The 24,821-nt window shown below is 34.3% G+C and overlaps 1 protein-coding gene across 4 annotated transcripts in view; it reads right to left on the reverse strand.

The window, feature by feature from the left end:
• CUL2 (cullin 2) overlaps nt 1–24,821 on the reverse strand; it is a 109,236-nt gene that overhangs the window by 19,041 nt on the left and 65,374 nt on the right. For all 4 annotated transcript variants that reach the window (XM_045820387.1, XM_045820386.1, XM_045820384.1 and 1 more), the window contains 9 exons: nt 23,585–23,747; nt 20,967–21,091; nt 19,128–19,235; nt 16,343–16,402; nt 15,287–15,415; nt 15,093–15,179; nt 14,459–14,611; nt 14,100–14,177; nt 5,473–5,539 (listed from right to left, as the gene is read on the reverse strand). In XM_045820387.1, coding sequence (XP_045676343.1) covers nt 5,473–5,539; nt 14,100–14,177; nt 14,459–14,611; nt 15,093–15,179; nt 15,287–15,415; nt 16,343–16,402; nt 19,128–19,235; nt 20,967–21,091; nt 23,585–23,747 — 970 coding nt within the window. The remainder of the gene's footprint in view (nt 1–5,472; nt 5,540–14,099; nt 14,178–14,458; nt 14,612–15,092; nt 15,180–15,286; nt 15,416–16,342; nt 16,403–19,127; nt 19,236–20,966; nt 21,092–23,584; nt 23,748–24,821) is intronic.

Consider the following 24,821-nt stretch of genomic DNA (forward strand, 5'->3'; position numbering starts at 1 on the left):
AAACCCTCACAAATATGCCCACTCCACACCCACAGGTCTACCTGGAAGGGGCCAGAATTGTTAATGGCTGGCAGCAAAGAGGTAAATTAGGACCCCTGATTCTAAGATTACTGCAGGCCAATACAAAAGCTAAAAAATTACAGTGGTACACCACAGTGGCCATCAGAGAGGAGACTTGGGGCTGGTAAAAGGGCATAGCCTTGCAGATTCCACAGGGAAAATAACAGCTCTAAGCAAAACAGTAATGCAGCTGGCCCTCTTTCCCCAGCTTGACCCTAATCACAACACCCCTGTGTGTACAAGAAATGATCTAAAAACTGCCTGGAATGAAGCTTTAAGGAGACTCCTATGTCCAAGTGGTGGCTGACACATAAACACTAAAAGACACTTGTTCCTCAAGGGCTAGCTTGGAAAATAGTAAAAGAAGCCCATGATTCTATACATTATGGGAAGGAATGGTTACTTTGAGTGACAGTGACCCAGGAAATGAAAAGAATCATTAATAGTGTATGGCTAGCTGAGTATAATGCACAAAGAATCATGCATGTACTAGTTCTCTTGTACCACCTTTGAGTCAGGCAGTCCTGGCCTGGGAATGCTGCCCGGAAAGGAGTAGAGGTGGACATTACAGTAATGCCCCATGTTCCTGGAGGATTCAAATACTTATTAGTGTTAGTGAACACATTTACTAGATGGGTTGAAGCATTCCCAGGACAAACTGAAAGGCGCAATGAAGTTGTAAAAGCCAGCTTAAGGAAATGGTGTGTTTGGATCCCATGGGACGTTTCAGAGTGACAATGGTCCAGCTTTCACAGTGGCCATAATAAAGGGAGTAGTATAGGCTCTCCAAATTAGGTGGGTCTTAACATTCTTTGTAGAGACCACAGTCTTCAGAAGAAACAGAATGATTTAATCAGATGCTCACAAAGACCCTAGCCAAACCGTGCCAAGAAACTCATTAGACCTGGCTTGAATTATTACCAATTGCCTTGACTCAGATCAGGGTAGCACCTAAAGGAATGTTTAAATTAAGAACTTTTTAACTTATGTATTGTAGGCCCTTCTTGGGCTCCTCTCAAATTTTAGGCTGCCCAGACTCATTTATAGAACAGGCTGTTACACATATTATCCAAGTAGGTAACTGAAAACTTAAATGTATATGCTAAACTAGTTTTACCCACACCATCATAACACTAAGCTATGATCCAGGGCCTATATGATCCAGGGACCTGGGTATATAAAAAACCTGGAAATCAGGTTCCCCACAAGGCCACCTTAACCCAAAATGGACAGGTCCTTATTCTGTGTTATTAACAACTCATTATTCTCTGAAATTACAAGATATAACTTGCTGGATACATCACTCTGTACTGAAGCCATCTCTACCACTCAATGAGAATAAGCAATAAGCTTGAGGTCAGATGGGTTCTCCTGTGAACCCATCTGACCTCAAGCTGCTCTTCAAAAGAAATAGTAACTATCACACACTTCTCTTCTCAGGAATCCCAGAACATAGGGGGCCCTAAGACTTTTATAGGTGTGAATTTCAGTCCTAACTCAAAGATGTACTCAGTCTATGTTCAGCGGGAAGCAGTTACAGAAATATGACCCTCGTCCCTATTCCCTCAAGAAAGACGAGTGAAAAATCTTAAGGGAACTGATAGAACAGGGTCTCAAGGTCTGGGTATTTCTGAATGTTATTCTTGCTAAATGTTAGACTGTAGCACAGTATTTGCAAACCAGCTGTAAACATGATGAGCCTGACAGGAACTAAACTGGATGAAAGTAATCAGTAAGTAACTGAACAAATAGTGAATATAAGTAATGACTGTGCCTGCCTTCCCAGAGAGTGAGCTTTGGATATGAATCCTGTCTTCTCTACTTGCTGCAAGTAAATAAAACTGCCTTGCAACAATCACATCTCATTCCTGAATAGAGCTCCCCAAGTGATGAACCACTTGTGCTCGGTAACAAAAGGAAGAGGGAAGACACCAAAGCCAAATGCAATTAGCAATATTTGATTACATTAATAACAGCCATCAAAGTAACTGGAAACAATCAGGAAAATCTGAACATGGACTGGACATCAGATAATATTAAAACCCCTTGCCATTTTAGCTGCTGAAATACTTGAAATCACTAAGAGAAAATTTAGTCACTGATACAATCACTTTTAAGATATGTGCAACAATACAGTGTGACCTTCATTTTGTGAGACTTGCCAGATTTCATCTTGATAGCAAATATTAACTACTGACACATATAATGATTTACAGTTCAGTATGTGCTAATATGAGCTAATCATATATATTATCTGTGTATTATCTACATGTCTATGTATTATGCAATGAAGTGTTATCTCCCCTGAGTTCATCTTTCCACAACTGACCAGGGCTTCTTGCAACTTCTTGTTCTGCCACAACTGAAACTTACTTATAACCAGACAGTGGAACAGTTTCCAGGTTCTCTTACTGGCCTTCATCAAGTTGTTCTCTCATAATTCTATCCAATGTCCTAGTCATAAATTCAATGGGATTTTCATCTTTCTCTCAGTAAGTGTTACATCTGATATTGTAGATCAATGATTTTCAATGGGTGTGTGGCAAGAATTTTTAAAAAACATTCAATACCTGGCTATTTAATCAGGAGCAATGACCTCCTTCCCTTTAGATTATCAAATAAAAAATGACAGCCAACACGATAATAGCGATCGGGTATGAATTAATCAAAATTATACCTATTTTTTTTGTCAGATCAGCAAAAAATATATTTTTTGCACGCTACAGAATTTTAGTAATTAAATTATATGTGCCATGAGATGAAAAACGTCGAAAATAGCTGCTGTAGATTGCTTAATTCTTAAAAATATTTACCTCTGTTGGTCATACACTCTCAACACTCTTCTGTTTGTTTTGGCTAAGTCACATTCATCCTTGAAAATCAAGATTAGATGTTATCTACCCATTATCTATTTGGCACCACCATTCTGTGTGATATCTAATACCCTGGGCTTGCCTCTCCATTACAACATTCAAAACATCACATTATAAATATTTACTTGTCTGTCCACCAAATAAATGTGAGCTTTTTGAGGGCTGAGTATCTGAATACTTTCTTTTAGAAGTATTTGGAACATAGAAGATTTTCTCTGACTTGATGAATGAAATTTACAAAGATAAAAGATGAAGAAACAGGCTCAGAGAAGTTAAGTAACTTGCTCAAGGTTACAAAGCCAGAAGGCTAATACTTAACACTCCATCTTCTGATTCTGAATGCCTTCAAATACCATTTTATACTCCATTTCCAACAATTTGTGGAGGCTCTCGGCTTATAACATAAAAATACCTGGGAATGTGGAAATGGACTACTAAAGAGGAATTGTGATTATTTGTCTAAGTACAAAATATAGTAGTTCTCAAGAAACATAACTCTGAATAAATCAGGCCAGGATCAGAGCCAATGTTTTGGGCACTCCAGAACAAGTGTCTTAAAAAAAAATCATCACCCAAGGATATGCTTATTGCTTTTAGAGAGGGGGAAGGTAGGAGGGGGAGAGAAGGAGAGAAACATAAATGTGAGAAAGAAATGATCGGTTGCCTTCTCACATATGCCCCTGAATGGAGACTGAACTTGCATCTCAGGAATGTGCCCTGACTGGGAATCAAACCTGTGACCCTTCAGTCCATGGGACGACGGTCCAACAACTGAGCCACACTGGCCAGGGCCACAACAAGTATATTATATATGGATGGTTTTTGAAAACCTTTTGTTTAGTGCAGGTGTTTTAGTCTATTTACAAAACAAAAGCAAACTTTACCCAATGGTTTCAGTGACTCAGAACAAGAAATGAATTTACAAGGTTAATTAATATCTCTTTCCAAAGCAAGAAACTATTTGGCTTTAATTAAGATACAAATACAAAACACTAAAACTAGATGAAAGACCTCCAAAACTATGGTTATTATGGACCTGCCTGGGAATTTAGTATAAACTTAAAAAACAGAAAAAGAACATTGTTTTCTTTCCTACTTAGATATTATTGGTAACAATTGTCAGGCCAAATTCCAACTGCAAAAACTATGTACATACTTTTTCCTTTCTTTCTGTATACAACTAGTTGCCAAACACCAAAAAAGTACATTTCTCATTAAAATTACTTTAGGAGACAAGTTAATTATTGCTAAGGTAAAGAGAATAAGCAAGAGTTTAAATTTCCCAAGATATATATGAAGGGGAAGTAGAAGTAAATTAAATTCAAGTATGTTAAAATATATTTGCTTTTTTAGTTATCTGAAATACTGGTCTAGTCATTTTATCCTTAAAATCAATTATATGTACTAAATGGGAGTAGAAAATATTCACTACAGATGTAAAATTAAAGTCCAATGACATTAAAATATCAATAAACATTTCTACTTCACAAACTATTGAAAAAATTAAAATGCCCAAGTTATTCAATAAAGATAAACTTGTATAAACATACATTACTATGTACAAATTATTTGACCTAATATTACTAACATAAGGAGAGATCACATTCCAAATGTCAATTAGTCAAATAAATGGCACTTAAGAGAAATTACTTTCATGAAATTTTTCTTAAGTGAATAAATAGAAAGATTCCTAGTAAAGTTTATGGCAATTGATTAGATTTTCTTCTGCCATTTCTAAGAGACACTTTCCTGTACCATTTCTAAGACATATTAACATATATACCTTTTCCTTCTTATACAAAGGGAAAGTTAATTTACTGCATTTTTCAAAGTGTAAGTACAGAATATATGAGTCACTGCTTTAGCTAACATCTTCGGGCAACTTAGAGCACATAGTCTACAATCATTCAGGTTTTACCCCTACTTAAGATAATAAAGATTATTATTACTGTTAATTAATAATAATAATAATAATAATAAATAACAGCAACCCCCACTGTTCCAGAAAGACGCAAAAGAAATGATTAGATTCTAAATTTTTTAAAATTGGAAACTGCTGGAAATTAAGTGGGACATTCTGGAAAAAGCATTTACTACTGCAGTTCACTAATAGTGCCACAAATAAAAACCAAATGCTTATGTCTTCTTATGATGCTATAATAGTTGATAAAATTTTCAAGAATATATGTCATATTTAGAGAGAACAGGCTTTTTAGAGTATTTGACTCATCAAGTCTGGGTTTCTACATAAAATCCTAATATCTATAACAAGTGGTTTGTTACAGAAATGTAATAAACCGTTATAAAATTCAGAAAAACTTAAAATAAACAGCATAACTATAAAATACTATTAGAAAGTGCTGTACTTCAATTTCATTATTAGTTGCTGTCATGGTAACCAAAAAGAAAGGTAGAAGGGAAAAGGTTAAAAATCATTAGAAAAAAAACTACAATTAGGCTCTAGGAAATTTTTCTAAATTATTAACATAATCATAGCAGGTAAGTTTTGTTACACTAGATATAGTTAAGTTCATTTTACCTGTGCAGAGATAATGTAACCATGTAAGTTTCCTTCCACTGAAATGCTGGCTGTAAAATAATTCAAACTGTAAAAAATTAAAAAAAAATCAAATTATTTTCAGCTACTATAATATAACTTACTTGGTTATTACTACACTAAAAAGTTAAAAAATGTTCATGTTATTTTAAAAGACATTATAGCCCTTCCAGTATAACTACTCATTTTATAAATGACAAAAAGTATCCATGCAAGTCTCTAAACAACATCATTAAATACTACTCCAGCTCTTTTCACTTACAACCTTGTCCAGCATACTTGCTGTCCACTAAAATGCAATCCTGAAAACGACTTTTTGTATAAATTCAGTAATCACATAGTGATTCATATTATTTTTGAAAGTTATCGATTTAGACTTCATAAATACTAATTACTGGATAAAACACCATCATATAAATTTCAATATAAAAATACCAGTCAACCTTTATTTTTAATCTATTTGCCACTGTACTCCTTTGCTGAAAAGCAGGTTGATTAATCTATCTGTGATTATGTGATATCTAAGATGTAACTTCCACATCCAAACACTAATTCAAGAAAAACTTCAGAGTACTTGTCTTTGTATCTTCTTTTGTTGATATTATTGCAGAAAATTAAATTTAACATTCTATTATTGTAACTTTGAAATATAAAAAATTCATTCATTGGATTTAACATGTAATTGGAGGACACCAATCTAAAACACACAGAGTTCATAACATTTAAAGAGCCGTTATATAATACACAGTGAGAAAATAATACTGAAAAGCCTCTCTAAAAAGATACAAACTCAACTTTATTACAAAACTGAAAAATAAACAAATGCATCACATCACAATTGGGAATTGTAGACAGACTTTTTGGCATGATGTGCCATATGTAACATACCTAAAGCTTTTATTTGTATATCAAACTTTACTTTCTATACTTTCAAAGAGAAGATTAAATAAAGCAGTTAGGAACATCTAACCTTTTAAATTATATTTTATTGATTATGCTATTAGCATTGTACCTTTTTTTCTCTCCTTTATTCCCTCTGTGCTGCACCCCCTTTCCCACCAGCATTCCCCCCTTAGTTCATGTCCATGGGTCGTACATATAAGTTCTTTGGCTTCTCCATTTCCTACACTATTCTTAACCTCTCCCTGTCTGTTTTGTACCAACCATTTATGCTTCTTATTCCCTGTACATTTTCCCCCATTCATCCCCCTCCCCATCCCCACCGATAACCCTCCACATGATCTCCATTTCTGTGAATCTATTCCTGTTCTAGTTGTTTGCTTAGTTTGTTTTTGTTTTCTTAGGTTCAATTGTTGATAGTTGTGAGTTTGCTGTCATTTTACTGTTCACGGTTTTCAACTTCTTCTTTTTCTTAGATAAGTTCCTTTAACATTTCATATAATGAGGGCTTAGTGATGATGAACTCCTTTAACTTGACCTTATCTGGGAAGCACTTTATCTGCCCCTCCATTCTAAGTAATAGCTTTGCTAGATAGAATCATTTCAGATGTAAGTCCTTGCCTTTCATGACTTTGAATACTTCTTTCTAGCCCCTTCTTGCCTGCAAGGTTTGAGAAATCAGCTGATGGTTTTATGGGAACTCCTTTGTAGGTAACTGTCTCCTTTTCTCTTGTTGCTTTTAAGATTATCTCCTTATCTTGGGTAATTTAATTATGATGTGTCTTGCTGTGCTCCTCCTTGGGTTCAACTTCTTTGGGACTCTCTGAGCTTCCTGGACTTACATGTCTACACCCTCCAACAGATTGGGGAAGTTCTCCATGATTTGTGCAAATAAGTTTTTAATTTCTTGCTCTCCTTCTTCTTCTTCTTCTTCTTCTTCTTCTTCTTCTTCTTCTTCTTCTTCTTCTTCTTCTTCTTCTTCTTCTTCTTCTGGTACCCCTCTGAATCGAATGTTGGAACATTTGAAGTTGTCCCAGAATAATTTTTTTGAATTCCTGTTTCTTCATTCTGTTCTGGTTGAATATTTATTTCTTCCTTCTGCTCCAAATCATTGATTTGAGTCCTGATTTCCTTCCTGTCACTACTGGTTTCCTGTACATTTTACTTTATTTCACTTTGCATAGCCTTCACTTTTTCCTCTATTTTGTGACCATACTCAACCATTTCTGTGAGCATCCTGATTACCAATGTTTGAACTGTGCATCTGATAGGTTGTCTATCTACTTGTCACTTGGTTCTTTTTTCTGGAGTTTTGATCTGTTCTTTCATTTGGGCCATATTTCTTTGTCTTGGCACACCTGTTATGTTGTAAGAGGCAGCACCTTATGTATTCACCAGAGTGGGGCAACCCTCTTTGCTGTGTTATGGCGTTGTATGTGGGGGAGGGGTCAGAGAGGAAATAATGCCACATGCTTGGCTCTCAGCCAGCTTTCAGTCACTTCCTGCGCTACCCACAAGCAAATTGGACCCTTCTGGTGCTGATTCCCAGGTGGGTGGGTTTATGTATATTCTAGGACCCTCTGGGTCTCTCCAACAAACTCTCAGGTGAGGCTAGAAGCTTTTCTTGCCACCACAACTCCCACAGGATTTTACAGCCAGAGGTTTTGAGGCTTCGTTTCCCAGGCTGGAACCCTGGATTGTGCAGTCTGTCTCACTCCCCATTTGTTCCTCCTGGTTTATCCACACACGAATGTGGGACCTCCAACCGCCACTTCGCCCTCCTGGTCTGGCACCCACCGCCTTGCTGTGCATCCTCTCTGCCTCAGCTGCCCCTCTCCATCCCTTTTACCAATCTGGATAAATGTTTCTTCTTTAATTCCTTGGTTGTTGGACTTCCATACTGTTCGATTTTCTTGGCGGTACTGGTTGTTTTGTGTTTTTAAATTTGTAGTTGTCTTTATTTTGGTTGTGCAAAAAGGTAAAATGTGGCTATGTATGCCTCCATCTTGGCCAAAAGTCAGGAATTTCTTACCTATCAGCTGCACTATGCCAACTCCTTACAACAAAATTGATTCACTTCCAGCCAAAGAAATTTAAAAATTGTTTCATCAGTTTATTACAAGTTTGCTTAGTCTGAGGAAGCTCAAACTTATTAAGCATGTTTTCTGTCCAAGGGTGCAGAATTCTTGTCTATGAGCAAGTCCACCAATAACTTTGTATGATAAATAGGAAATGAGTGGCACCTGGAATACTTAAGTTTTTCTTTCTGGTTCTAATGTAGATAAAGAGAAAATTTTAAAATATGTCACAAAAGGATCCCAGTAATATACTTTAACTAATTAACAATCTCCAAGGGTATCAATACAATCCGATTTGTACTATACAACTCATAATTATGAAACATTTATAATGAATTTTTGGACAAAAGCAAAATAAAACATTTCTAAAACTGAGAAAACCAACATATAAAAGGCTCTTTAGAAACTGTTTAAAGCAAAACTAGATTTAAAATATATATTCAAAGATCTGAAGGCACATGTTTTACCTCTTTTTTTCTCCTAGCAACTGGTACTACCAGTCAAGTTTTATTGATGATGATATCCATATACCAAAAATCACCCAAATTCCTTTATCCTAAAGCACCCTATTCCTTTATCCTAAAATTTAAAATCTGGTTAGCTAGTAATAAGAAAACAATTTAGTTTCAAATGAGAATATTATACATTTATCTGGTATTGAAAAAGAAGGCTGTAAAACCTTGCTTAACTATATCATTGATCATTTTCAAAGTTAATTAGTAAGAAATATACCTTGACTAAACTTCAGCATGTTTCACATTTCACTTGACAGCATAATTAGAACACAAAAGGCCTTAAAAATAAACCATTCATATTGAATGAGCTTATTTATATCTAATCGAGAACTGTGCTAATACACAACTTTATATTTCTTTAGTATCATCATTATTACTCGGGTTTGTGGACCACGTAAACAAAAGAAATAAAAGAAAATTTATTGATCTAATGTGCAAAGTAAGTTATTTTTAATTAAAGCTTAATTTCCATAGTTTTGAGATACATACGTGTAAAATAAAATAAACTCTTGATGAACTATATTTAAGACAAAAAATATAATGATCATTAAAATGAATTAATTTGCATGTGGAAAGTGTATACTACTAAGTAAACACAGATGGATTTTCATTCTTATGTAGATGAAAACTTCGATTAGGAAACAAATATGAGAACAAACTCCCTCTACTAGTAATTAAAAAACATCCAAATGGAGAGAAAAGTATTGTTAGAAGTACAATTTTATCATAGGAAAGAAACTTACTTCCTATTCGTAAATAAGGAAACTGAAACCTGATAAAGGTCACATATTAATAAAGTTTATAGTATTAAAAAAGTATTAATTTCCCTAAAATTTCTCAAACAAGCAGCATCTGGCCTTGGTGTACCCCCTACCTCTTGCTAAGTAGCCCCAGGCCCAGCAATAGTAGCAGTGGGCCTTGGTTTGCAACTTGGCCTCTCCTGGGTACCTCTTAGCCCAGCACAAGTAGCAGCCATTTGCAGATTTTGTAGCTCATGCCAAATGACTCCTGGAGCACAATGCAGATGGAAGCTGATATTGGCCTGTACTTCCCATGAGGTCCAAGAGCCAGTGGGCCTTGCAGAAAGCTTCAGACCATGTCAAAGCACCACCCAGTCACCTCCACAAGTGACACACTCAAGGGGTGGACTCAGTGAGTACCAGAGCTCTTCTGAACTAAGTCCTGCTCTGTGAGGTAGGCATCTGCACAGCTGATTGTTCACTTCAATGGTCACAGCCAGTCTTTACAGCTGATAGGCCTGGGGGTAAATCTCTCCCACTGACATGCCAACATAAATCCAGGTTCAACTACAGGAAGAGGGAGTACACAGCCCATGGTGGAGGCTGCACCTGAAGTGTCAGGCTTGAGTGAATGGGTAGCCTGTGCCACTGGACCCTATAGGACACCTACTACATAAGGCCCCTCTACCAAGCCTGGGAGAGGTAACAGTTCTACCTAATACATAGAAACAAACACAGGGAGGCTGCCAAAATGAGAAGACAAAGAAACATGTCTCAAATGAAAGAACAGAACAAGGTCTAAAAAAACAACTAAACAAAATGGAGACAAGCGATCTACCAGAGCCAAGTTGAAAACACTGATAAGGATGATCAATGAACTTAGGGGAAGAGTAGATGAACTTAGTGAGAACTTCAACAAAGAAACAGGAAACAGAAACAGAATCAGAAAACATAAAGAACCACTCAGAAATGAAAAATACATTAACTGAAATGAAGAATATATTACAGGGAATTAATAGTGGAACAGATAAAGCAAAGGATCAAATCAGAGATTTAGAAGCTAAGGAAGCAGAAAACACAGATAAAGAGCCTCAGACAAGAACAAGCTAAAATAGTTCATTACCATCAAACTGGTATCACATGAAATGTTCAAGGGTCTTTTTTATAAAGAAAAAAAAAAAGGATGAAAAATTTCAATAATAAAATGGTGATACAGGGTGGGGCAAAAGTTGGTTTACAGTTGTGAGTATGCAAAGCACAGTTTATCCCTGTATTATTTATTCACTATTGTATTAATTTCCACATCAACTGTAAATCAATTTTTGCCCCTCCCTTAAATATATGTCAACAATTGAATTTTTAAAAAACAACATAACAAAGTAAAACAAAAACAGAATCATAGACACAGAGAACATTTGCCAGATAGGAGGGGGTTGATGGGCTAGGTGATAACGGTGAAGGGATTAAGTACAAATTGGCACTTACAGAACAGTCCTAGGGATGTAAACTACAGCATAGAGAATATTGTCAATAATGTTATAATAACTGTGTGGTATCAGATGGATATATTTATTAGGATGTCATTTAGTAAGTTATGTCTAATTAATGGGTTGTACACCTAAAAAGTAATGTATTACTGTATGTCAACTGTAACTGAAAAATAAAATTTTTTTTTTCAAAAAACAAAAAGTTACTATTGGAAAATAATTGTTGCAAGGAGAGAGAGAGAACAACATAAAGTTAGAAGGAAACTTTACTTTTGCCATCCCTCATTCTGCCTTAATTTCAATTGGAAAAGCAGGCTCCTAAGAAGAAATGTTTAAAACTGTCAGTTTCTCTTGCCTGGCCACAAATATAGCAAAATGCTTTTTGCTATATTTGTGGTAGCTTTACATGGCTACCCAGTCCCTTGCTCTTACTTGCCTCTATTCTCCTTTCTGCAAAATTCATATTAATCTGGGCTCATAATCTGCCCATCCAAATGAATACTCTTCTTCACACAGTTTTTCTATGGCTTGTACTTTAATGACTTTTCTAAGAAGACGCAAAAAGTCCCAAATTATATTTCTATTCTGAAAACCCACCTAACGCCTGGTATTCCTAAATACATCTGGCTGTTTATAGTACTGTCCTCTACTATTACCACTACTATTTAACTATTACTTGTACTATCAGATACCATTCATAGAGTGCTTACTATATAGCAGGCCTAGTACTTTAGTGCTTTACATGATTTCATTTCATCTTCCTATCAACACTCTGAGGTAGTACTATTATCAGTTAACAAAAAATTAAAAAGGTAATTGCTCAACCCTGGCCAGTGTGGCTCGGTTGATTGGAGCTTAATCCCGTAGACTGTAGAGCCACGGGTCGATTCCTGGTCAGGGCACCTGGCTAGGTTGTGGGTTCAGTAGCTAGTCAGGGCACATACAAGAGGCTATCAATAGATGTTTCTTTCTCAAACTGATATTTCTCTCTCCCTTTCTTTCTCCCTACCTTTCCATCTCTCTAAAATCAATAAGTATGTCCTCAGGTGAGAATAAAAAAAAATTTAATTGCCCAAATTCACAGATTAGTTAATGGGGTAATAAATATTTGAAACTAGGAATTGTGATTCTAAAGACCACACTGTTATTTTATACATAATCCTTATTTTGAAAGAAACAAAAATAATACACTTATTGTAAAAAATAATTCAAACTACCCATTGTTGAACATCTCTAGGAAATAGTGTCGTCAAATACCATTTTCATTTTAAACTTCATAAATGCATATATAACTCACTGGTTCACAGCCTCACATCATTCCCACACCAGAAGTTTTTAAAAGATAATGAAGATTTTCTCTAGACAGAAAATGCTACCCACACTTTTATCCAATCATGAAATAAGAAGCATCTTTTGGTGAATTAGAGAATTGAAAAAAGTAATCTTGAAAAATAAAAACATGTCCAGTCAAAAACTTGTACATGAATGTTCATAGTGTTACTCATACACCAAAAAGATAGAGAACAACCCAAATGTCCATCGACTGATGAACAGATAAATAAAATGTGGTATATCCATACATGGAATATTATTTCCAGTTAAAAGGCAATAAAAAGGAATGGACTACTAGTACATGCTACAACATGGATGAACATTATGCTGAGTGAATGAAGGCAGTTCCCAAGGACCACATATGATATGACTCTACAAGAGATGTCCAGAATAAACAAATCTACAGACTGGCTAGGGTTAGGGGAAGGGTGGGAGGAAAAGGGAAAAGTTGGAGGAAAACAGGGAGTACAACCAATGCATAGGAGATTGCTTTGGGAGTAATTTTGGGGTAATAAAACTGTTCTACAATTAATGGTGGTGATGATGGTTGCATAAGTCTGTGACTATACTAAAAACCACTAAAACTGTACAGTTTAAATGAGTGAATCAAGAGTATTATGGTCTGAATGTTTGTTTCCCCTCAAATTCATATGTTGAACTCTTAATGCATAATGTGATGATGGTATTAGGAAGTGGATCCTTTGGAAGGTAACTAAGTCATGAGAACGGAACCCTCATAAATGGCATTGGTATCCTCATAAAAAGGACCCGAGAGAGCTCCCTAGCCCCTTCTTCCAAGTGGGAATACAGTAAGTCTGTAACCTGAGAAGGGCCCTGGTACATGGGATCCTGTTCTTGGACTTCCATCCTCCAGAGTTGTGAAAAATAAAATTTCTGTTGTTTGCAAGCTACTCAGTCCATGGTATTTTGTTATAGCAGCCTAAATAGACTAAGACATATGGTATATGAATTATATCTCCTTAAAGCTGTTAAAGATATAGTAGTCTCTACAATCTCTTCAAAAGCTTTCAGTAAACACTCTAAGGTTTTCTATTCAATCACACTTTAAGGCAATTTTTACTTGAATTTTCCAATTTAAATCCATTTTCTTACAGTATTTCATATTCCACATATATTTACCTAAATTATAGCCCAGAAATAAATATAACTACTACAAGGGATAAATAAGGTATAAAAATGGCTCAAAATTCAAATAAAAAAATAGAAAAGACTGTAAAGCATTAGGTTCTAAATTTTGTTCTAATATCAAAAATTTTTGTAATTTAAAACTAGTAAGAGGAGATCATAGATTTAACTAAGAGTAAGTAAGAGACATGTCTTGACAAAAAACTCTATGACAACCTTAGAGTTTGAGTTTTAATGTTAGTGAATATAATAATTTACATTCTTCCTACTAGGTAGATTAACTATAATTTGTGAATATTATTTTCATATCACACAAGCTGTTAAGATTTTGGAAAAACATTTAAAGGGATATAACATGGAGACAAGTATTAAAATTCCTTAGTTCTTCTAATACATATCCCACAAACTTACCATCTGTACACTTTTTTCCAGTTCCTGGGGAATCGCAAATGTAGATGAAGGAGCCTGAGTAAGAGGCCATGCGCCAGCCTAGAAGAAAAAAAGTAAAATAAAGTTACATAGATAAACATCTAACTTGAAAGGACATATTTATAAAATAATTTAAACAACTAAAGTACTTCTTTTTTTCCTTCCTCAAAATGTTGACAAAACTCATCAGCATTACTATCATGACACATTCCATTTCAAATCAATATAACGTTAGAAGCTAGAATCCATTGATTGAAAGGTAATCAGCCATTCGTTTATTAATCCTTTATATCAAACTATTTGAAATTAGCAAATGCCTAAAATAAAACACATATTCATACCTGTAGAACATATATTTGAAAACTAATTCCCAAATCTATTACTGTGTCTTGATTTTTGATAAAATTGTTGAACTTGTTGTTGAGATCAGCACTGACACTCATATCTGTATACATCCGATGTAGCTTGCTGGTAAACTCATAACCACACGCTTGCTGTAAAGACAGTTTTAGAAAATATATGATTTAAAAAGAAAAATAATAAACCATATTGATTAACAAGAACATATTACTGTTGCTAGGTCTATGGTCAAGAGTCTGCCTATTGAATAACTCAAGACAAATATCAATTAGCTATTACTTATTTCATCAGTGTGTAAGCTAAAATGATTAAAAAATAAACTAAAATTCAACTGTACTACAAAACTTGTACTTAAAGGAGTATTTCACTTACAAGTAATACAAATCTTATGTTAACATTGTTTATCTTATGGATAATTCTATATCAATGTGTATAGAGAGATCTATCCTTCAATACATTATTTGCATATCCCACCATATGAATGTATCATTGTGCATTTAACCAGGCACCTGTGGATGAATTATTTCCTGTTATTACATATAATGCTGCAATGAACATCTTTATGTGCTAGGTGAATAATTTCTAGGACATGATCAGATCAAAGGCATACATTACCTTTAACTTATTGATCATGGCTTCTTCAGAATCCATAGACATAGATAATCCGTGAATTAAACGTTTTGCCAGCATTCTTGCGTAGAACTATATTTAAAAAAAATTCTAAAGATTACTTCCTTTCTGATGACTTAAGGGTAAAAAATAAATCAAATCTGACTAAAAAAAATAAAACGTATCTATTTACATCTTACCTTTTGAAAAACATCCTTATCATCGATATATTTGAAAACAGTAATGAAGCTGGTGAGTTTGTCTTCCACTTCATTCTCAGTCATCCCCTTTGCTGATTTCTTTAGTAAATTGTCACAATACTTAGCAAGCTCAAATAGAAATCGACAGTGAATGTTATAAAAAGCCCTTCTACACATATCATGCCTCAAAAGAGACAAAATGACAATTCAAAATATCAATGGACAGGGTCTCTGCCATTCTAAAGCCTATTGTTCAAAAATTATGAACATGCACTAAAGAGCTTAAAATATGTCATAAGGCAAATTTTTAAAAAGACTATAAACAAGTAAAAAATCTAACCAACACTCAGTGAACAATAAAACACTGATATAAGTACTAGAAGTTTCAAAAGAGCACCTAGAAGACTTTTGCATAGCTCTATAATTTTTAACATTAAACAAGTACGTTTTTGAACTTTTACAACCTTATAATTAAATTTCCTTTAATGATTATAAAAAATTAATCATCGAGTTTCTTTTCAATTTCATATAAAATAAAATTTCTCTAAGAAGTAATGAAAATAATTTCAAACCATTCTTTAAAACTCAAACTTTATAAAATGGAGTCTTTTCTCCTTCAGTTATTTTTTTTTAAGATTTTATCTATTTTTAGAGGGAGGGAAAAGGAGAGAGAAAGAAAGGGAGAGAACATCAATGTGTGGTTGCCTCTCATGCCTCTCAGGTCTTTGCTGGAGACCTGGCCCACAACCTAGACTGGGAGTCGAACCAGGGACTCCATGGTTTACAGGCTGGCTGGCACTCAATACACTGAGTCATACCAGCCAGGGCTCCTTCGATTATTTCTTAAGAAAAGACTACAGTATATTAAGCCTACTGTATTTCTTAAACAAATGCCAAATTATATATAATGTAGATTATCATTTTAAAAATAATTTAGTTTCATGTATTTTTTTCTGAAAAATGCTACAAAAACAAATTAATTTGACATTTTCCTCAGTTTTCTTTTTCTAATACTGATGTTTTATAAGATTATTTTTAAGTAATCATCATACTTACCAATTCAGGAGCTTTGCAAACAGACTTGGGTTCTCTGTAATTTACAACCGATGTAAGAGCCTAAAGAGAAAACAGACCAGTAATTAGGCACCAGTAATAGGGTATAATCTGAACATCCATAAATTATTACACCACACAAAACAGCATTTTGATGGTTGTTAATTTTATTTTAATTTCAAACACAGGGTAAATGCCTCTAACTATATGCCTCACGATAACTGTAGAACATTTACATATTCTGTTCCTAGGAGAAAGCTATTCTTTATAGCTCATTACTGATATCTGAACACAGGTAAGACTACACTTTCAAACATCTTATAACCATGTATGCAAAGTTCCTTTAAAGCATACTGAAATTCAAGTTTTTTAAATGTATTTATTTCTCTTTCAAATATATAGCCTACATACTATATTCAAAGAAAAAAATCAGCACTAAAAAGTTAAAATTATGAGTTTATTAACATTCAATTCCACTAATATGGCATAATCATGGAAAATTCAATTCCCATATAATTCAAACATTCAATTTAACCATTCAGTTATTATTTTAAAAGTTATTATTATTTTGATTTTCATAATCAAATTAAAGTTAATCTCCATGTCAGGATCAGAAATCTCATAATTAGAAGCCCCAATCCTGAAACTGCCTTGAAGAATGACTAAATAAAGAGAATTAACAGCTGATCCTTGAACAACATGGGTTTGAATTGCACGGGTTCACTTATATACTTAGATTTTTATCTATAAATACTGTAAATGTGTTTTCTCTTCCTCAAGATTTTCTTAATAACATTTTCTATTCTCTAGCTGACTTTATTGTGAGAACATAGTCTACAAGGTCTGTCCAGAAAGTACTCAGCCATGTACTATGAGAGACATTAAAGATACAAGAAACACCGTATATAGGACAATGACACCTCATTCCCTTTAAAGTAGGCACCTTGAGACCTCACATAGTTCTTCCAGCATTTCTTCCACTGTTCAAAACACTCCGCAAAAATCCTTTGTTGGAATATTTGCCAACAAAGGGGGCTTTATGAGCCCGCTCATATTTTCCTGAATCTCCATCAATGGTCTGAAATCTCTTCCATTTCAAAGGTGAGTTCAGTTTTGGGAAAAGCAGGAAATTGTGGGACACCAAATCTGGGCTGTAGTGGGTGCTGAGTCACCTGGGTAATTTGATGTTTCACCAAAAAACTCTACACAAGATGTGACTCATGAGCAGGTACGTTTTCACAATGGAGCTGCCAATCCCCAGTTGCCCATAGCTGTGACTGTTTTTCATCTTACTGCATCTCTCAACCAACAAAGAACATTGAGGTAGCATTCATTAATTGTTTGGCCTGGAGGATGTACTAATGCTGGACAACACCTTCCCAATCAAAAAGACACTGTTAAAATGGTTTTGATCTTGCTGTGCCTTTGTTTCACCTTCTTTGGGCAGGAAGAACCAGGTGACTTTCATTAGGATGACTGGGTCTTGGTCTCCAGATCATAGCCATAAGCCCACGATTTATCTCCAGTTATGACCTTCTTGAGGAAATCTGGTTCACTGGTTGTGGTTTGAATTAAGTCACTAACAACTACATCACAATGTTCCTTCTGCTCTGGTCGCAGAAGTCCTAGAACAAATTTTGTCACAACACATTTCATAAAAGGCTGCATCAAAATCTTGGACACAGTAGTTTTGGGAACCCCCAGATTAGCTTCTAGTTCTCTCACTGTCAGTCTCTGACCTTTGATGACTGCAGCCCATACACATTCAACATTCTCAGATGTTCTGCTTGTCACAGGACTTCTAGAATGTGGATCACTTTCAACATATTCTAAACCATCCTTGAGGCATTTGTGCCTAATTTTTATTTGTACTGCACTAATTGCATCATCCCCAAAAGCCTTCTGAATCATCTGAACAGTTTCTGGAGAGGAATGTCCAAGCTTAATGCAAAATTTGATGCAGATTCATTGCTCTACTCACTCATTTTGAATGCAACGACCACATAGTACACATGCTCACTCAATACCACTGACTAGTACAGTGAAGTCATCATTGCTTATGCATGCATATTCCAGTCCACTTTCCTTGGCTGCCAGGTTATATCAATGTCACACAAACCATTCTCATTATATTAACAATGGCTGAACTTTTTCTGGACAGACCTCATACAGTAAACATACAGAATACAGATTCATCGACTATGTTATCAGTAAGGCTTCTGGTAATATCAGTAGGCTATTAACAGTGAAGTTTCGGGGAAGTCAAAAGCTTTAAGTGGATTTTTGACTACAGGGTATCAGTGCCCCTATCCCCTGCATTGTTCCAGGGTCAACCAGATACAGACATTCCTCAACTTAGAATGTTTTTTTATAATTTTTTTGACTTTATGGTGAGAAAGCAATATGTATTCAATAAAAATTATACTTGGCTTTTGAATTTTGATCTTTTCTGAGACTGGTGATAAGTGATACAATATTCTCTAATGATGCTGGACAGTGGCAGTGAGGCACAGCTCCCAGTCAACTGTACGATCACAATGGCAAACAACTGATACTCTACAGTGTATTTATTGTTAGATGATTTGCCCTACTATAGCAAATCATCTATACTATGTTAAGTGTTCTGAGCATGTTTAAGGCAGGCTCAACTAAGCTATGATGTTTGATAGGTTAGGTGTATTAAGTAAAGTTTTGACTTATGGAATTTTCAACTTACGGTGGGTATACCAGGGAATAACCCCATCATATATTGAGAAGCATCTATAAATACAGATATTATTAAAGTTACCTTATCCAATGCACTCATGAAGTGCTGATCACCATTCAAAACAGTGTTGATAAGTTGAACAAATTTACCATGTACTTCCAAAACTGACTCCACAAATAGTGTTGGCATCTAGAAATACAAAATACAAAGTACAAAAACATACTTTAAGAAGTTTCAAGGATATAATTAGGCTTATTAGAGCCATTTAATTAAGAATAAAGTTTCCCCAAGCAAATTAATGTTACACATGCACACACATCCTCAAAAAATATTTTTAGCTAAAATGGTCTTAAAAATCTAAAACTTTGGTGTTGAAATTAGTTGTCATTCAACACCAGAAATACAGGGCTCAAGATTCTCTGCCAAAAAGAACCCACTAAAAACACACTTCTCTTTGGTGCTGGAATACTGTATCTTAAGGGTGACAAGATAAAATCTCTGAACCACCAGGCCAGGCCTATCACCTTCACAGAGGATTATTATATAAACAAAAACTGCTTTCAAAGCCACTGAAGGCTAAGAGAGAGAGCAGAGTTCAAGAGCCAGTATCTATGAAAATTGAGGTCCTTGGAGCTGGGCAATTTCCCACATCTCAGAGGGAAGAAATACTTAGTTGAGCAAATGTGAGTTTTTACTTTAATGGGGACAAAGTGTGTCCCTAGCCCCAGCTAGGTAGCTCAGTTGGTTAGAGCATCATCCCCATATGTCAAAGTTGCGAATTTGATCTCTAGTTAGGGCACAAAAGAGAAGCAATTAATGAATGCATAAATAAGTGCAATAACAAATCAATGTCTGCCTGCTTCTCTAAAAAAATTAATTTAAAAGAAAAGTTAGTTCCTAAGATTTAAGTCAGCTAAAATTATTTGAGTTTATTACAAATGCATTCTCTTGTATTTCTAGCTCCCGGTCCTTGACATCAAACTCTACGCTTCTATGCCTAATGTCATTTAATAACCTGAATCTATAAAGCAAATAACATAAACTAATAAACCTAATAAATAACAGACTAATAAACATAAAAATATAAACTAATTGTTTGTAAAAATAAAAAACTTATGTAATACTGTAGTAGGACATAAAATCTAAGGTTTGCCAAAGACAATAAATCTACAACTAAAGTGATGAGCATATATTAAATGCCCCTTAATAATGTTGTCTATTCATAGATTACTGCATTGCAGATGACAAGTAAATAGCTCTACCTAGGAAAAAGAACTAATATTTCATATCACGTCTACTCTGTTCATCAAACATCACTAGTAAAAACAAGGTGGTTCAATCTGTTTTGATGACAGAAATAAACTAATAGGAAAGATGCCTTGTTGTAAATAGGCATTTTACTGTCAGAGAACTTTTTAGAAAGATGGGTATTAGGAACATGATGGTCACTGCTGGGTATTTTGGGAAGGAAGCATGTATTTAGAGATGATTATTTTAATCTAAATTTGCTTTATGGGCTACCAAATTTAGAGCATATATAAAGAAACCAAATTGTGAGTTCTCTGTATTACTATTGATTAATTCCATTACTTCTACAACTAACTACTAATGCCAGTTACAGAGAAATACAAATATTTGAAAATAGCAAAGATATTTTTCTATGAGGTTAATTAACAATTGCTAAATGAACACATCAAAGTAACTAAGAAGTTTACCTAATTCAATGATTTTCTAATAATTTGATAACTCCAAAATGTGTCCAATAAACTCTAGGCTTGAAACATTTCAATAAAGATATTTCATTTATTGGCATGGTAAAACTTTTATTTCTCTATCTAAGACAGTAAAGTAAAAACAAAAAACCTAACTCCATGATAATCTGATTAAGAGAAAAATTTTCCAGTTCCTTATGTAACTCACATTTTCCTGAGTAAGATTACTGGTTGCTCTAAGGCCCTCATCATGAACATGATTTTGCAGCTCCTGTATCATATGAGGTAAACCAGTGGACACAGCACGGAGTAACACATACATATTTGCCATGTCTGAGGGGGAAAAATTTAATTATTAGATTTCCAAATATTTTAATATATTAGGTAATATATATGATTCAAAATACAAAAAGTCCCCCATACCTGCCTCCCAACCACCCAGTCGTCCTCCCCACAGAAATATTGTGGTTAGTATCTTTTCAAAGCTATGTCATGTACATTCAGACAAATACACATATTCTTCCTTCTGCCCCTTTTTATAAAATAGTGTAGTGTATTTTGTGTATTATTTGCAACTGCAGAACACAACACTTTCACTTAGAGATCTTTTTTGTATCAGTATACAGAGCATTTCTTCATGCTTTACAACTGTATAGCACTCCATTATATATTACAATTACTTAACAACTAATAGAAATTTGGCTGTTTCCAATCTCTTGATATTACAATGTTATAATTAATACTCCTGCATATAGACAAGAATATCTAAAGTATAAACCTCTCAAAGTAGGATTGCTGTGTCAAAGCTTAATCTTGTAGAAGGATCCTTCTAAACAGAGCTCCCAAAAGCATGGAGCTAGCTCCCTTGCCAGCAATGTGTTATCAAACATTTTGATCTTTGCTACTGAGAGGTGAAAAATGATGTCTCAGTGTAAAGTTTTTTTAAAACTTTTATTAAAGTATACATACAGAAAAACGTATAAACCAAAAGTTTCTGTCTCAGTGAATTATCACAAGTGGATACACACCCTTCCTCCCATGTAATTACTACCCAGGGTAAAAAAACAGACATTACCTACACCTAGAAGTCCCTTTCACACCTCTTCCCAATCATTAGTTCTCTTGCTCTTCTGCAAAGGTAACCACTGTCATAAGTACTAAGCCACAGATTAGTTTTGCCTGTTTTGAACTATTTATAAAAATGGAATCATACAATTCTTTCATGTTTAATTTCTTTCATTCAATGTTTATAGGTTCCTATATGTATGATGTGTGCAGATGTAATTTATTTTCACCCTTCTATTCTATTCCATTGTGTGAATATACTGTACTTTATCCATTCTACTGTTATAGGATATTTGAGTTGTTTCCAGTTTGGGGCTATTACAAATAATGCTGCTATGAACATTTTTGTACATACATGCATGCTCTTTTAGCAAGGAGTTATATATATGGGAGAGGAATGGCTAGGTCATAATAACATGCATATACTCAGCTTTACCAGTTAATGTCAGTTTTTCAAAGCCCATTGTATAACAAGTTCCCCCTACTCCACACACTTCCCAACATTTATTATCTTTAGTTTTTAAAATTTTATTTAAGTACTGGCATCTTAGTATGGTTTTAAGTGGCACTCCCCTATATGAGATAAAGTGCCTTTTTATGTTTGTTGGCCATTTGGATATTCTCTACTCTGCTGTGCTTATTCAAATTTTTTGACCATTTTATATTTGGACATGATGTTTTTTAAGTCACTGCAAATATATTTCTATCCTTTGACTATCTTTTGATGAACCAAAGTTCTTAATTTTAATGCAGTGATTTGATCAATCTTTTCTTTGTGGTTAGTGCTTTTGTATCTTATTTAACATATCCTTTCCTACTTCAAGGTCATGAAGTTATTTTCCAATATCATTTCCTAAAATTATTATTGTTTTACATTTAGATCAAAAGCCTACAATGACTTGACCAATTCTGAATATAGTATCTGAGGTAGAGATCAAATTTCACTTTTTTTCCAAATGACTATCCAGTGGACTCAGCAGTATTTGTTGAAAAGACTATCGTCTTTCACCTACTCCTCTGCAGTGTCCCTTTTGTCTTAAGTATCTAGTATGCATGGGTTATTCCTAGGCTATTTTATTCCACTGGTCTATTTGTTTACCCTCATTGTCTTAATTACTGTGGTTTTATGATAAGTCATTCTATCCAGCAAAGTCTTTGCATTGTAGTCAACACTTGTCTTGACTGTTCTTAATCTAAGAGTAACTCAGAATAAACAAACCTATTTCAGTTTTGAGTAGATTTCCCTGGATCTATATACATCAAAGTTTAATTTGCAGTGTAAGGCTGGCACATATCTTGTTAGATTTATTCCCTGCTATCTGAAAGTTCAGAATGCTATTTTCTTTTTCTAAAAAATTCCATTTTTTCATTGCATATTGCTAGCATCTCACTGTATTTTTATTTTGTATTGCACTTATTCTGAGAGATTGTGCATCTTCATATATTTAAAATTCACTTATATTCCCTTTTCATATTCTTTGCCATTTTCTTATTGCTTATTAGAACTTTTAACGTATTAAGGAAATTCACCTTTGTGATACATAAAAATGTGCAATATTTTCCTACAGTCTTTTTTTTTAGTTTAGAATACACTTTGTGAATATATTTCTCCAAAACTGTATTTTATAATAGATTATTAATAAAGCACTTCAAATATTTTAGAGACTGTAGCTAAAATATACTTGAAATCTAAGGTAACTTGAAGACTACATAAAAAAGTGGTTTATAGTTTAATCTGTATTTACATTTTTAATTACTTACCATTTTTTTTCTCTTGTCGGATGATATTATGACATTCTGCATGTAAGAACTGCAAGTGGTCTGCTACCATTCGTTGCTGACATTCATGAATTACTTTAGTATATGAACTTGGGTGCAAGTATTTTCGACATCGAATTTCTTCATCTTTTAATCTACCTAGAACCTTTAGCAATATATTGTTATAGTGATAAACAACAATGAGCAAAATCTGTAATAACAGATTACAGAGCAAAATCTGTAATTAACAGCAAATAACTTAGCCTAATTTTAATGGCTCAATTAAACATGGCCAGGTAACAAATAAGCATTACATAACAAATTTAAACCCAACACTTCATAAATCATTTCAAAGTTTACATAAGCTACTGTCACTTACGTTTCAGCATTAGAAATTGTCTTATAAAAAATTTCTAATGGCCTTCCAACAGTTTGAGATATTATGCACATTATCATATGATTCACCCATTTAAAGTATACAATTCAATAGTTCTCAGTATATTACACATTATTAGTGTTTTTAAAATTGTGGTAAATACTTAACAAAATTTGTCATTTTAACCATTTTTAAATGTATAATTCATTGGTATTAATTATATTCACAATGTACAACTATACTTCCAAAACTTTTTCATAATACCAAATAAAAAAACTATGTAAACATTAAGCAATAACTCCCTATCCTCCCCTCCCAGTAACTTCTGATCTATTTATGTCTCTAAGAATTTGCCTATTCTAGATATTTCGTATAAGTGGAACCATATAATATTTTTTTGCTAATGGCCTCTTTTTGAGAATCAGATATAACGAGTGTATGCTTCACTCGTCACTTTGAGCACTTTTCATATTGAATCTAAATCCTTTAACAAGAGTCTCAGATTCAGAAGAGAGGTAAGAGCTGACAATCACTGATTTAGTGTAACCTGCACTTATAGATGAAGGAAAATGTCCTAGTTGACTTACTCAAGGTCTCAGAGCTAATGAGTAAAAACAGCAGGAAGAAAAACAGCCCAGACTTCTAGGCCTGGGCTTTATGAAATACGTTAACAGTTTATCAGAAAGTAATGATATTTCTTGTCCTATGTTCCATGGAGACACAGTATAGCTATTCTCCTTACATTTTATCTTTCTTGGCTAAACTAGCTAACATATACCATCCTATAGTAAAATGCTTGAGCCCTAGCTAGTGTGGCTTAGTGGATTGAGCACTGGCCTATGAAATGAAATGTCACCAGGCAGG

Source organism: Phyllostomus hastatus, unplaced genomic scaffold, assembly GCF_019186645.2.
Source record: "Phyllostomus hastatus isolate PE091 unplaced genomic scaffold, TTU_PhHast_1.1 phas_scaffold_39, whole genome shotgun sequence".
In the NCBI taxonomy this organism is placed as follows: domain Eukaryota; kingdom Metazoa; phylum Chordata; class Mammalia; order Chiroptera; family Phyllostomidae; genus Phyllostomus; species Phyllostomus hastatus.